The sequence below is a fragment of the Mauremys reevesii genome, linkage group 1 (genome assembly GCF_016161935.1).
Source record: "Mauremys reevesii isolate NIE-2019 linkage group 1, ASM1616193v1, whole genome shotgun sequence".
Taxonomy (NCBI): Eukaryota; Metazoa; Chordata; order Testudines; family Geoemydidae; genus Mauremys; species Mauremys reevesii.
In genome coordinates this window covers 121828189-121840985 of record NC_052623.1, presented here as the reverse complement: position 1 = coordinate 121840985, position 12797 = coordinate 121828189, and the positions used below count along the sequence as shown (strand labels likewise).

At 51.6% G+C, this 12797-nt stretch overlaps 1 protein-coding gene across 3 annotated transcripts in view; it reads right to left on the bottom strand.

Moving 5' to 3' along the window:
• REV1 (REV1 DNA directed polymerase) overlaps window positions 1–10079 on the bottom strand; it is a 104017-nt gene extending 93938 nt beyond the window's left edge. The window contains exon 1 of one of the 3 annotated variants that reach the window (XM_039530215.1): window positions 9976–10079. Coding sequence is in view for 2 of the 3 variants with exons in the window: in XM_039530239.1 (XP_039386173.1) it covers window positions 9447–9643 (197 nt within the window). In the remaining variant the exon portion in view is untranslated. Of the gene's footprint in view, window positions 1–9446; window positions 9741–9975 lie in introns of those variants that run through there. The other 2 variants (XM_039530239.1, XM_039530172.1) reach the window with 2 other exon arrangements.
• Between the last annotated feature and the right edge of the window lie 2718 nt (window positions 10080–12797).

Genomic DNA, 12797 nt, shown 5'->3' with positions numbered 1-12797 from the left:
AGGAAGACCATCTGATTGGCTATCCTCATTTGCAGGCCTCCAGCGGAATAGACCTTTCGGCCTAGCAGGTCCATACGCCGTGCGTCCTTTGATTTGGGTGCAGGGGCCGGTTGGCCGTGCCGCTCCCTATCATTAACCGACTGGACTACCAGGGAGTCCGGGGTCGGATGCGAGTACAGATATTCATAGCCCGTGGGAGGAACAGAGTACTTGCGTTCAACCCCACGGGCTGTAGGAGGTACGGACGCAGGTGTCTGCCAGATAGTGGTGGCATTCTTCTGCACTGTCCGCACAAAAGGCAGCGCAACTCACACCGGCACGTCTGCCCCAACAACTTTTGTGATGGGGTCCTCGTCCTCCTGTACTTCCTCTATCGGCAGGGCCATAGCCGTCGCCACGCGGCGAAGGAGGTCTTGGTGAGCCTTTAAGTCGATGGGAGGAGGCTCCTTCGTCGACGCTCCGGCCACTGCTTCATCAGGCGAGGACGAGGAGGACAAGCCCTGGATGACCGCCTCCGAAGAGGGATCCGCTGCGTGCTCGTCGGGGGGGGCGGGCTGCGCATGCCCCTGGGGCTCCGACGGTATAGCATCCGCAGCCGGTGGCGAAGGGGCCGGTCGGGTGATCGTCGCCTCTGGAACCCTGCGCTCGGACGCGGGAGGCCTTGGTGGGAAGGGGACCCCCTGAGCCTCATACTGGGCCCATGGAACCCAGAAGCCCCACGGCTATGCCCCTTGAGGATAGCCTTGTGGGGTGGGTGGTAGGAGTCCGTAGCCTTCCATCCCAGAAGCGACCAACGTGGGCCGAGATGGCCATGGAGGTGCCGAGGCGCTGACGGAGTGCGCTGCAGAGCGAGGCAGTCCATCCCCGTATGGCAAAGAAGAGCGATGCTGGTCCGCTCGGTACCAGGAAGGCGACCGGGAGTGACGTCCGTCACGGTGCCGGGAGCTCGATCGGTGCCGGGAGCTCGACCGGGACTCAGACCTGCGGTGCCGGGAGCCGTGCCGGGACGGCGACCTCTGACAGTGCCGACGCGATGGCGACCTGGACCTTGTGTGGCGCCGGGAGTACGACCGGTACCGCGATGACGAGTGGTACCGGGACTGTGACCGACGTTTCAACGGCGATCGGTACCGCGATGGCGAGCGGTGCCGAGATCGCGAGCGACGAGATGGGGACCTGCCGTAGGACCGGGAACGAGACCGGGACCGGGTGTGTCGTCCATGTCGCCTGTCCAGGGACGGTGGCCGGGTCATTCTGGCCGGCTTTCCCGCCGACACGACAGCCCGCACCGGCGGTGCCGGGGGCCGGAGGCCTGGTGCCTCTATGAGCTGAATCAGCTCTCTCGCGGAGGAGAATGTCTCCGGCGTTGACGGCAGCCGGGGCTCCACCACGGACGGTACCGGGGAGCGTGGCGGGGCCGGACTCGACGGGCCTTGCGGCGCCGGAGTCAAAGGTCCGGTGCACAGCTTGTGCACGGTCACCGCGGGGGCCGCAGGTTGCGCAACCGCTTTCGCCGAGTCCTCAGCGCGAACCTGCGCCAGTGCGTTCGCCAGCCTCTGCTTCTTCGAAGGCGAAAGCGAGCGGTGCCGAGACTTCGTAGCCGCTTTCTGAATCGGTGGTGCCGCGGAGCTGGAGCGGCTCGGTGCCGCCGGTGCGCTCTGCACCGAGGCAGCTCGCGGTGCCGGCGCGGACGGTGCCGGTGGCTGAAGCGACGCCTCCATCAAGAGCTGCTTCAGACGGATATCCCTCTTTTCGAGTCCGCGGCTTAAATGTAGAACAGAGCGAACACTTATCTGTTCTATGCCCTTCGCCCAGGCAACGGAGGCAGGCGTCGTGCGGGTCTCCGACGGGCATAGGCCTCTGGCACGCCGCGCAGGGCTTAAAGCCCGGTGCTTTGGGCATGAGCCCACACCGGGTGAGGCAAAAGGGGAACCCCCCCCCTTTTACCTTATCTATTTACACTAACTATCTAACTAAGTAACTGTTTAGTGATTAGTTTAACTAACTATATACAAACAAGAAGCGAGAGCTAGGGCCGTGGAGAATGAAGAGCACTCCACCGTTCCAACTGGCCGTCACGGGCAGTAAGAAGGAACTGAGGAGCGGACGGGCCGGCTGGGGTATATAACTCGCGCCATAGCGGCGCCACTCCAGGGGGCGCCAGCCGGCCCGCCGGTGTTGCTAGGGTAAAAAAGTTCCGAGATGCGGCGCGCACACCTAACTGGAATGCATAGGAGCAATCACTCGAAGAACTTGGGGTTCCCCCACTCCACATTCCTCAATTCCCTTCCACAACATGGCTGACTCACACCTTCCAAAACACTCTTAACTCTTCATAGGTCTTCGGTCACATGACACTCCCCATAACGGCAACAGCCGCTTAAGAGCAACATAAAAAAAGGGCACCAACATGTTGCTACCGATGAGGGTTTACTGTACTTCATCACACAAACAGGAACTCATTGACAGGGGATGATGTGAAGGCCAAAAAGCATAACTGGGTTCAAAATTAGACAAGTTCATGGATAGGTCCATCAATGGGTATTAGACAAAATGGTCAGTAGGGAATGTAAAATACTAAATGGTTTAAACAGTTAACCAGTAAGCTTTAGTCTTACTGGTTACCCGACCCTAACCGTTAGCCCCCGGCCCGTGCTGGCCAGCCGACCCTGGCCCCTTTCCCTTTAATAGGTTAACTGTTTAAATGACAATTTTAATTGTTTAAATGGTTAATCTTTTTAATGGATATTTACATCCCTAATGGTCAGGAATGGAACCCCATGCTCTGGGTATCCCTAAGCCTCTGACTGCCAGAAGCTGGGACTAGATAAGGGATGAATCACTCAGTAATTGCCTTGTTCTGTTCATTCTCTTTGAATCATCTGGCACTGGTCACTGTAAGAAGACAGGATAATGAACTAGATGGACCATTGGTCTGACCCAATATGGCCATTCTTATAATATTTAAAGGCTGCTTTATTAGAAGCAGTTTTTAAATTGGACAATTCCAGAAATGCCACTCAACAGCATCTCTTTAAATAGTCTGAAAAAAAATAGCTTCTGCTCTCAATCAGATTTTACTTAATGTTTTATCTGTCAGTCCTACCAGCTCTCCAGTCCAAGAAAACCACCGTGACCCAAATTCCTATTGTAAAACACAAACAGATAAAACAAATCTTACATACCAATTTTTACATAATATAGCAGAAACAAACAAACATGCATCACACCCAAATGGCACAAACTGCCGACCACTCATCTTTGCAGGACACCTTTAAGGAGGACCTTACAATCATCTGGAGCTATGAGGCATGCTGCCATCTGCATATCTTATTCTTCCCAAAGTCTTCTAAGATGGAATAACAATTTTGGTATCACTGGGTTCAGTGCAAAGGACAGTCCACCTCTTCTGCCAACCCATCCAGTAGGGTCCTAAGAGTTCAGTTTTTAAGGGTTCAGGCAAATGAATTCCACAGTCGATATGCAGAGATAGTACCAAGTGGCCCAGATCTGAGGAAGCAGAACTTCCAGGCTTTAGGGCAGGAGTTCTCAGACTTTTGTACTGGTGATCCCTTTCACATAGCAAGCCTCTGAGCGTGACCCCCCGCCCCATATATTAAAAACACTTTTTTATATATTTAACACCATTATAAATGCTGGAGGCAAAGTGGGGTTTGGGGTGGAGGCTTATAGCTCGCGACCCCCCTGTAATAACCTCGTGACCCCCTGAGGGATCCCAACCCCCAGTCTGAGAACCCCTGCTCTAGGGAGACTGACCTCATGGGCCAATCCACATGCCCAAATGCTAGCAGAGCTCTCTCTCCTGGCACAGAGCCACTAGGAGGAAGCCAGTTGCACCCTTTCCAACTCCCAGAGTCTCTGGTGCTCTTTAGAAGAGGATATATGGAATGACCTTTCTTTTGTGCAAACCCTTTCAGCCCGTAAAACCACTGTAGCTTTGTCATTATGATTTTCTGAGCCACATTAGTGCTGGGACAGTCCCCTTTAACCGGTGACTTTCTTGAAATCGTATTTCAAAGCCTCTTTCATTAAAAGAGACGGTCTTTCTGTGCTCAATGGGAAAAAGACATGTACACTTCACAGGTCATAGCCAAGAGAAGTCACTATTCATGATCACTTGATGAAGGAAAATTGTGGGTGCAAGAACAACATTTTGTAGAGAAATTTCATCTTCTTCTAAAGTGGATCCACCACTGACAGCAACAACATAATCCGAAGCTCTAAATTAATTCCCTTTCCTTTGTCCCCCAACAAAATCATTAATAATACAAGTTGCAGTAAGACCAAAAAAAAGTTAAAAAGAAGGGAAGTTTTTGCGTTTGCTGAAATACAAGGAAAGGAACTGGGGACCATTATGGAGCGGTGGAGCTGTTTATACCCTCAATCCTAGGTTGGGTAGAAGCTTGAGGGATGAGTGCATGTGCTCACGGGAACCCTCAAATTCTGGGATCCAAGGCAGTCTCTTTGTATCTGCTAGAATGGTCATGCTTGAATATGTGCCTACTGCAGTATTTTTTCATCTGCTATTAGTTTCCCCATTTCCAGGATTACTGTAATCTCCTATCCTCCATACATCAAGAAGCTGAAATGGTGGTAGCTGAATTCACACAAGCCAGATAAGAGGAGTTGTGATTTGACCAGATATCAATGGTTAGGAGACACGGTGAAGATACAAAGACCCAAAACCCCAAGTACTGCAGTCAGCTCTCTTTTCTTATAGCAAAGCTGTCTGGTTTCTGACAGTCTCAGGACTGTGGCATACATAAACTACCAAGTGAGAGACTCAAAACTTTAGAATGAAAAGTAAGCATTGGTCTGCACTACAAACTTATTTTGATATGACTGCATTGCTCAGCGCTTCTAGACAAAGTTACCACCTCTTGGGGAGGTGGAGTATCTACACCAAACAAGAGAAGCTCTTCCATCAGCACAGGTAGCATCTTCATTAAGCACTACAACAAGGCAGCTGTAAGTGCAGACAAGCCCTAAGTTTCACAAGTCACCACTTTTTAGCCTCCTCAAAGTCAAATTTTGCAGTGATCCACAATCTGACTGTGGACTGTCTCTGATATCAGAAAGAGTGAAAGCTCATCAGGAAGCATTCCAATTGATATACCAAGCTTCAGATACCCCTCAGATGGATCGAATAGCCACAATGTGCAACTCCAAAGCAGTGATACTCTTCAGTCAGTTTTGAGAAGAGAGGCCTATAGTGGATGTGCTCCCCAACCCACAGAATTTAACGCTACCTTGTAGATTCCCTTCTTCTGAAGGAGCTGACAAGTGGAAAGACCAGATCTTTCTCCCGCAGGCCCACACACTATATTATTTTGGGTTTCTACACCATGATTGCCAATGCACCATCCTTAAACTTAGCTGGCAGCACATAACAAGAATCCTCCATTCCTGACAATATTAGTATTTCCAATTGCAATATTGTCTGCTCTCCAAAATAGAGAAGATAAGCACAACTAAGTACAGCAAGTGCTACGTAATTTTTTTTCAGTGAAAAAGCTAGAGCAACTCATATAATATATTTACACAGGGTCCCACAGAAATCATATTCCTTGCATGGTGCTCAGGCCATTTCTTTCTGCATTCAAGTGCTCTCTCTCAAGGCCCTGAATAATTCCATGGCAGTTCTCATTTTTTCTGCTCCCTTTCCTCTTATTCTGCTGCTCCCCCTGGAGAGCACAGAACTACCACCAGACTGGTCCCAATAGTATTCCTTTAATGAAGAATTTTCAGTATTATGAGATTTAGTTCCCTCCCTATACACCTACTACCCAAAACTACTGCTAAAATATACCCGCCGTCAAATTTTTTTTTGCAAATATCTAATTCAAGGAGGGAGAAATATTCTCCTTTGTAAAATTATTACTATTTAACGAAGATTACATTGGGAAAATGTATAGTGGGATCAAGCACATTTATCTTTCATTAATTGCCAAGGACAAGTGAATTTAACTTTTTTTTTTTTTGGTCTCACAGTGGTAACTAAGCAGCAAAGAGTCCTGTGGAACCTTATAGACTAACACATGTATTGGAGCATGAGCTTTCGTGGGTCATCTGTTAGTCTATAAGGTGCCACAGGACTGTTTGCTGCTTTTACAGATCCAGACTAACACAGCTACCCCTCTGATAGTGGTAACTAAGTTTCTCTACCTGCTGCAAATCCTATTTTTATACTTACTGGCCTAACTCTTAATATTTATTCCTTAGAGTAGCTAAAACAGTAGCCATATGAAAAATCTGACATGACACTAAGATACAGCCGCATTTGCTCCAATCCCTCAGACAGAGACAAACACCTACAAGATCTCTATCAAGCATTCTTAAAACTACAATACCCACCTGCTGAAGTGAAGAAACAGACTGACAGAGCCAGAAGAATACCCAGAAGTCACCTACTCCAGGACAGGCCCAACAAAGGCCTTGGCTACACTTGCAAATTTGCAGCGCTGCAGCAGGCTGTGAAAACACACCCTCTCCAGTGCTGCAAATTGTGGCGCTGCAAATCGCCAGTGTGGTCAAAGCCCCAGCGCTGGGAGCGCGGCTCCCAGCGCTGTACGTTATTCCCCACAGGGAGGTGGAGTACGGACAGCGCTGGGAGAGCTCTCTCCCAGCACTGGCGCTTTGACTACACTTAGCGCTTCAAAGCGCTGCGGCAGCAGCGCTTTGAAGTGCAAGTGTAGCCATAGCCAAAGAAAGTAACAGAAAGTCACTAGCCATCACCTTCAGCCCCCACTTAAAACCTCTCCAGTGCATCATCAAGGATCTACAACCTATCCTGAAGGACGATCCCTCACTGTCACAGATCTTGGGAGACAGGCCAATCCTCGCTTACAGACAGCCCACCAATCCGAAGAAAATACTCACCAGCAAACACACAACAAAAACACTAACCCAGGAACCTATCCTTGCAACAAAGCCCGTTGCCAACTCTGTCCACATATCTATTCAAGGGACACCATCATAGGACCTAATCACATCAGCCACACTATCAGAGGCTCGTTCACCTGCACATCTACCAAAGTGATATATGCCATCAAGTGCCAGCAATGCCCCTCTGCCATGTACATTGGCCAAACTAGACAGTCTCTACCTAAAAGAATAAATGGACACAAATCAGATGTCAAGAATTATAACATTCAAAAACCAGTCAGAGAACACTTCAACCTCCCTGGTCACTCAATTACAGACCTAAAAGTCGCAATTCTCTAACAAAAAAACTTCAAAAACAGACTCCAATGAGAAACTGCAAAATTGGAACTAATTTGCAAACTGGACACTATTAAGTTAGGCGTGAATAAAGACTGGGAGTGGATGGCACATTACACAAAGTAAAAACTATTTCCCCATGCTAATTTTTCCCCTACTGTTACACACACATTCTTGTCAACTGTTTGAAATGGGCCATCCTGATGATCACTACAAACGTTTTTTCCCTCCTGCTGATAATAGCCCACCTTAATTGATTAGTCTCGTTAGAGTTGGTATGGCAACACCCATTTTTTCATGTTCTCTCTCTATATATATCTTCCTACTCTATTTTCCACTGCATGCATCTGATGAAGTGGGTTTTAGCCCCAGGGCTGCCCGGGGGGGGGGGCAAGAGGGGCAATTTGCCCCAGGCCCCGAGCCCCACAGGGGCCCCGACCAGAGTTTTTTGGGGCCCCTGGAGCGGGGTCCCTCACTCACTCCGGGGGGCCCGGAAAACTCTTGCAGGGCCGGACGCAGGAGCTTCTTCTGCTCCCGGTCTTCGCCGGCGGGGGGTCCTTCCGCTCTGGGGCGGAAGGATCCCCCGCCGGCGAATTACCGCCGAAGACGTAGCGGGACCCGCCGCCGAAGTTCAGCCCGGTCTTCGGCAGTAATTCGGCGGCGGGGGGCCCTTCCATTCCAGGACCCGCCGCCGAAGTGCCCCGAAGACCCGCGGCGGGGCCCCCCTCTGCCAAATTACCGCCGAAGACCGGGCTGAACTTCGGCGGCGGGTCCGGCTTCGGCGGTAATTTGGCGGTGGGGGGGGCCCGCCGCGGGTCTTTGGGGCACTTCGGCGGCGGGTCCCGGAACGGAAGGGCCCCCCGCTGCCGAAGACCCCGGGCCCCCGGAATCCTCTGGACGGCCCTGTTTAGCCCACGAAAGCTCATGCCCAAATAAATGTGTTACTCTCTAAAATGCCACAAGTACTCCTCGTTCTTTTTGCTGATAAAAACTAACACAGCTACCACTCTGAAACCTTCTCTAGACCAGTACCTTCTAGGTCAAGGGAGTCAGCAGTAAGATAACACTGGCTCTTAACACTGGGCTTCAGGCTATCCCTCCACAATATACCTATATTTCATTGGTCAATGGGAAGGGAAAATTAAATACACCATCCAGAAAGCCCTGATCACTACTATATTTGACCAGTAATACAGGGAATAGTGATCTACTGAATAACATTGAAGACAAATGTGCTATCCACAAGAAGTCAGACATTTTACTACAAGGACTCTAAGTATTTGTTAAACCATTTTTTGCTACCTGAATTCTTACCCCTTAAAAACAAACATGTGCAAAGTAGTTAAGAATCTTTAATTGTTCACAAGCCAAGAACAAGGCAGATGCTTTAAGGAGTTTGCTTCCTAATGCTGTCCTACCAATGACCTCCAGTTTGACAGGGAGGAATTAGTCACTAACAAATTAAGAGATTCAGTCAAATAATCCAGTGAAAGAAAGGGATAGAACAAAAGACCAATGTGATGTGGGGCCACTAACAACACACTTGAGACAAGATAGCAAAGGAAGAGGTCTGCAGAGATTTTGGATTTGTGCGTTAATTATCTTGACTCTTAATAGGCTAGTCTCTGGAATAGTTCTGTGTTAACTATGACCTCTGGCAACTACTGATGATTAAACCATCTCTATGCGAGCTTATTTTTCCACACATTTTTGACAGCATAATTGCTAACAATAGTCTCCTGCTTTTTTGGACTATGCAACTGAATTTTCACATTAGACCTGGCTCTTAAATCAACACACAAAATAAAAAGGAAAGGAAAAGTGCTTCAAGAAGAAACATCTGTAGCTTACCTACAAACACACACAAGGAATCTTTATCTTTCATTATTTGGTAGTATTTTAGACATGGGCAGCAACACACTAAAAACGATGAAATCTTGCAGTGTTTGATTTATGTCAACAAACCTAGACACTCAGCCCTGACCACTCTTCGCAACCCCCAATTTAAGAGTAACAATGCGCATTTTTTCTCATCAGCTGTTGCTCACTATCCTGGGTCGATTCACTGCTAAGACGGTAGCAAACCAAGGCAGCAGGGTGAGCGGGGGAGAGCGGCGTCAGGAAACACACCGAGCGTGCCCTGAACCACGGCGAGCGTGTATTCCCACAGGCAGACCCCTTCCTTTCGGCTGTGCCACACTTACACAGGCTCATCGCTGTGACAGACAGGCTGGGGAGCCGCAGACAGACAGACCGACGCACGCCGCTCTAGCTCGGTGCCCGGACGTGCGGGTGTTGCGGGGCGAGGGTGGGGGGTTAGCCCGTGCCACGGCGCGGGGATCCGGGCTGCACCACCCCGGCTCGGCCCCGGCCGGTGTTGTGTCTGAGGCAGAGGCCCCATGTGACACGGACGGGTGCGGGGCGGGGGGAGCCGAGTGACCCAGACAGGCGGGTTTAACAGCAGCACGCCCGGCCCCGGGCAAGTTGCGGCTCGCGCGCCCCGCCCCCTCCCCGCGCGGGTAACTGGCGGGGGGGGGGCGGTTACTCGGCCCCGAACCCGCCTCCTGCAGCTGCCGCGGGCGCGCGCGGGCCGCGCCGGGAAGCGCTGACGGAGTCACTGGCAGTTGGGGGCAGGCCGCTGGCCCGGCCGCCTCTCCACGCGCCGGGCGCTCGTGGGGCCGGAGAGCACCGCGCGGGGAAGGGGCCCGCTCGCTCAGCCGCCCCGTGGCTCACCTGTCGCCGCGTCCGCCAGACGCACATTCCCAGGCGGCGCTGCCTGCCCGGCCGGGCCGTGTAGGGGCTTCACATCGCGCTCCCCCTCCCGCCCGCTTCGCTTCTTTCCGGCAGCCCCGGCCCGCACTCTCCCCCCGCCCCCCTCGGTGTCCCCAGCTCCTCCCGCCCACCCCCTTCTTCCTGTGAACGCGTCACACACGGCGCGAGAGAGTCTCGCGCCACCAACCGCCGCTCGGTCAACAAGCCTCGCGCCAGCTGCCCAGGGCGCCCCCTAGCGGCGCGCGCCCTTGAGAAGTCGCGTGCAGCGCAACCGTCACCGCCGAGAGGACTCCTGGGCACGTGACCGTCTGGAAAGCGGGCAAAAAAAATAGTTCGCGCCGCCCGATCCTGTTTATCCGCCGCTGATTGGCTGCGCGGGCTGGGAAGGGGAGAGCTAGCTGCGCGCTCTAGCGGGGAAAGAGCCGCTCTGCAAGCGTGAGGAGCGCTGCAGCCAAATGACAGGCAGCGGGAGGGGGCAATGACTGCGCCGAGTGACTCTCTAGCCAGCCGGGGCGCCGGAGCCTGCACCCCGCGCGGAGCGACCTGTGCACCCTCACGGGCGGCAGCGGGGCTGAGTTGCACCCAGCTCTCCCCCGCCCTGCTGGCACGGGGCCGGCCTCAGCGCCTTTGGTGATTCCCGGGCGTGGGAGGAACCTGCTTTCACCCGCTCTAAAAAAAAGTCCTTGGTCCGGGTGTGCGTGGCTCCCCCAGCCCCAGCTTGTCCATCCCGGGTGTGTGGTTAATGGGGGCGTGGGGGGGGAGATTCTACCCCATTGCACAGCAGGGAGGGGGGCAGCTGACGGGGAGTTAGAGGAATCAAAAACTTTGGCCCTGCTAAAGCAGGTAAACATTTTTTCATACTCTTGAGGATTTTTTTCTTTTACCTGTTTATTAATGAGCAGCTCTGCAGGGTGAAGGTTTGGGGAGGGGCCCTTCTCAGGGACAGATCCCGATTGCCCTTCGTGGGTACCGTGTGGGTGGTCAAATAGTAGGCTAGACTCTCAAGCCCTCCCGAACTAAGCTCAGTACTAGGGGAAAGTCTGAGATCAGAGGCAAATTACAGCTCCTTGAGGCACAGTCAGCCAGCCCCATTGGAAGTTAAGGTGTCTGAGCTGCCAGCTCACCATTGGTTCTGTCTTCTCCACCTTTCCAGGCTACTGCACCTCTTTCGGGAGTCTGATTTGTGTTGCACAGACCAAGTTTCACCTCACTTAACCTACTTGTTTACAAAATCAGACATAAAAATACAATACAAAATGTTACAGCACCCTATTACTGATAAATTGCTTACTTTCTCTTTTTTACCCTATAATTATAAAATAAATCAATTGGAATGTAAATATTGTACTCGCATTTCAATGTATAGTATATAGAGCAGTATAAAGTCATTGTCTGTATGAAATTTTAGTTTGTTCTGATTTCATTAGTGCATTTTATGTAGCCTGTTGTAAAACTAGATAAATATCTAGATGAATTGATGTACCCCTGAAAGATCTCTGCATGCCCCTAGGGATATGTGTACATCTAGTTAAGAACCACTGATTTGGACCACTGGTGTAAGGGCACTATAGAGATCCTGCTGCCAACAAAGAATTGGCATAGTGGAGCCATGCTCCTTCCAATGACATGTTCCCTATGCAGGAGGAGGGGGAACTGCTAACTCAGGAGCCAGCCTTATGCAAGCAAAGAGTTCCCCTACACGGAATCCGCACCACTGTTTCATTCTTTTATTGAGGGTGCTATAGAATACAGGAATAGTTTGTTGCTGCTGCTGAAGATACTCTGTAGCAGGGCCGGCTCTACGCACCAGCGTTCCAAGCATGTGCTTGGGTGGCACTTCTAAAGGGGCAGCATTCTGGCTCTTTGGGGCAGCACTTTTCAAGGGATGGCACGCCGTTGTTTTTGTTTGTTTTGTTTTTGCTTGGGGCAGCAAAAAACCTGGAGCCGGCCCTGCTCTGTAGTCTGATCTGATGACATCTCTACTTTTGTGTATTGAGATCATTAGTTCTTCTGACCTAAGTTCCCTCTAAGGCTATCAAAGGCCGCACATGTGTGCAGCCACAGGGGCCTGGACTGGAGAGAGGTCTCTACCCCAGCCCCAATCCCAGAGCTCCTGCAGCCAGGGAGAGGCACCTTGGCCCAAGCCCCAGAACTGCCTTCGCTGGGGATAGATATAGATGCCTCTCCCTGCTGCAGCGAGAGAGAGAGGGCTGGGGCGAGTCCTCTCTCCCCGCTGCAGCCCCAGGGCAGGCTGCACCCCAAATCCCTCATCGCCGGTCCCACCCCAGAGCCCTCACCCCCCCTCACCCCAACCCTCTGCCTCAGCCCTGAGCCCCCTCTCACACTCTGAACCCTTTGGCCCCACCCCCGCCACACATCACCTCCATATTGGTGCATATAACAAAATTAATTCCACACATGGATGTAAAAAATTAGGGGGAACATTGCTTCTGACCATACCTCAAGGGAAGTATCTGAACTGGTGGTAAGGTAAATAATTTTAGAAAGGCTCCCTGGATGCATGTTTTTTCACATTATTTGACATATTATCTGGGGGACACCAATTTAGAGACACACATCACACGTACAGACACACTGGCCACAGTCTATCTCAAGGTGCCCCATGCAGGACCGCCAAGAGGATTCAGGGGGCTGGGGGCAAAGCCATTTCAGGGGCCCCTTCATAAAAAAAAAGTTGCAATACTATACTATGGGGCCTGGGGCAAATTGCCCCACTTGCCCCCCCCCCGGGTGGCCCCGGCCCCATGAAATCTGTTCCTGTT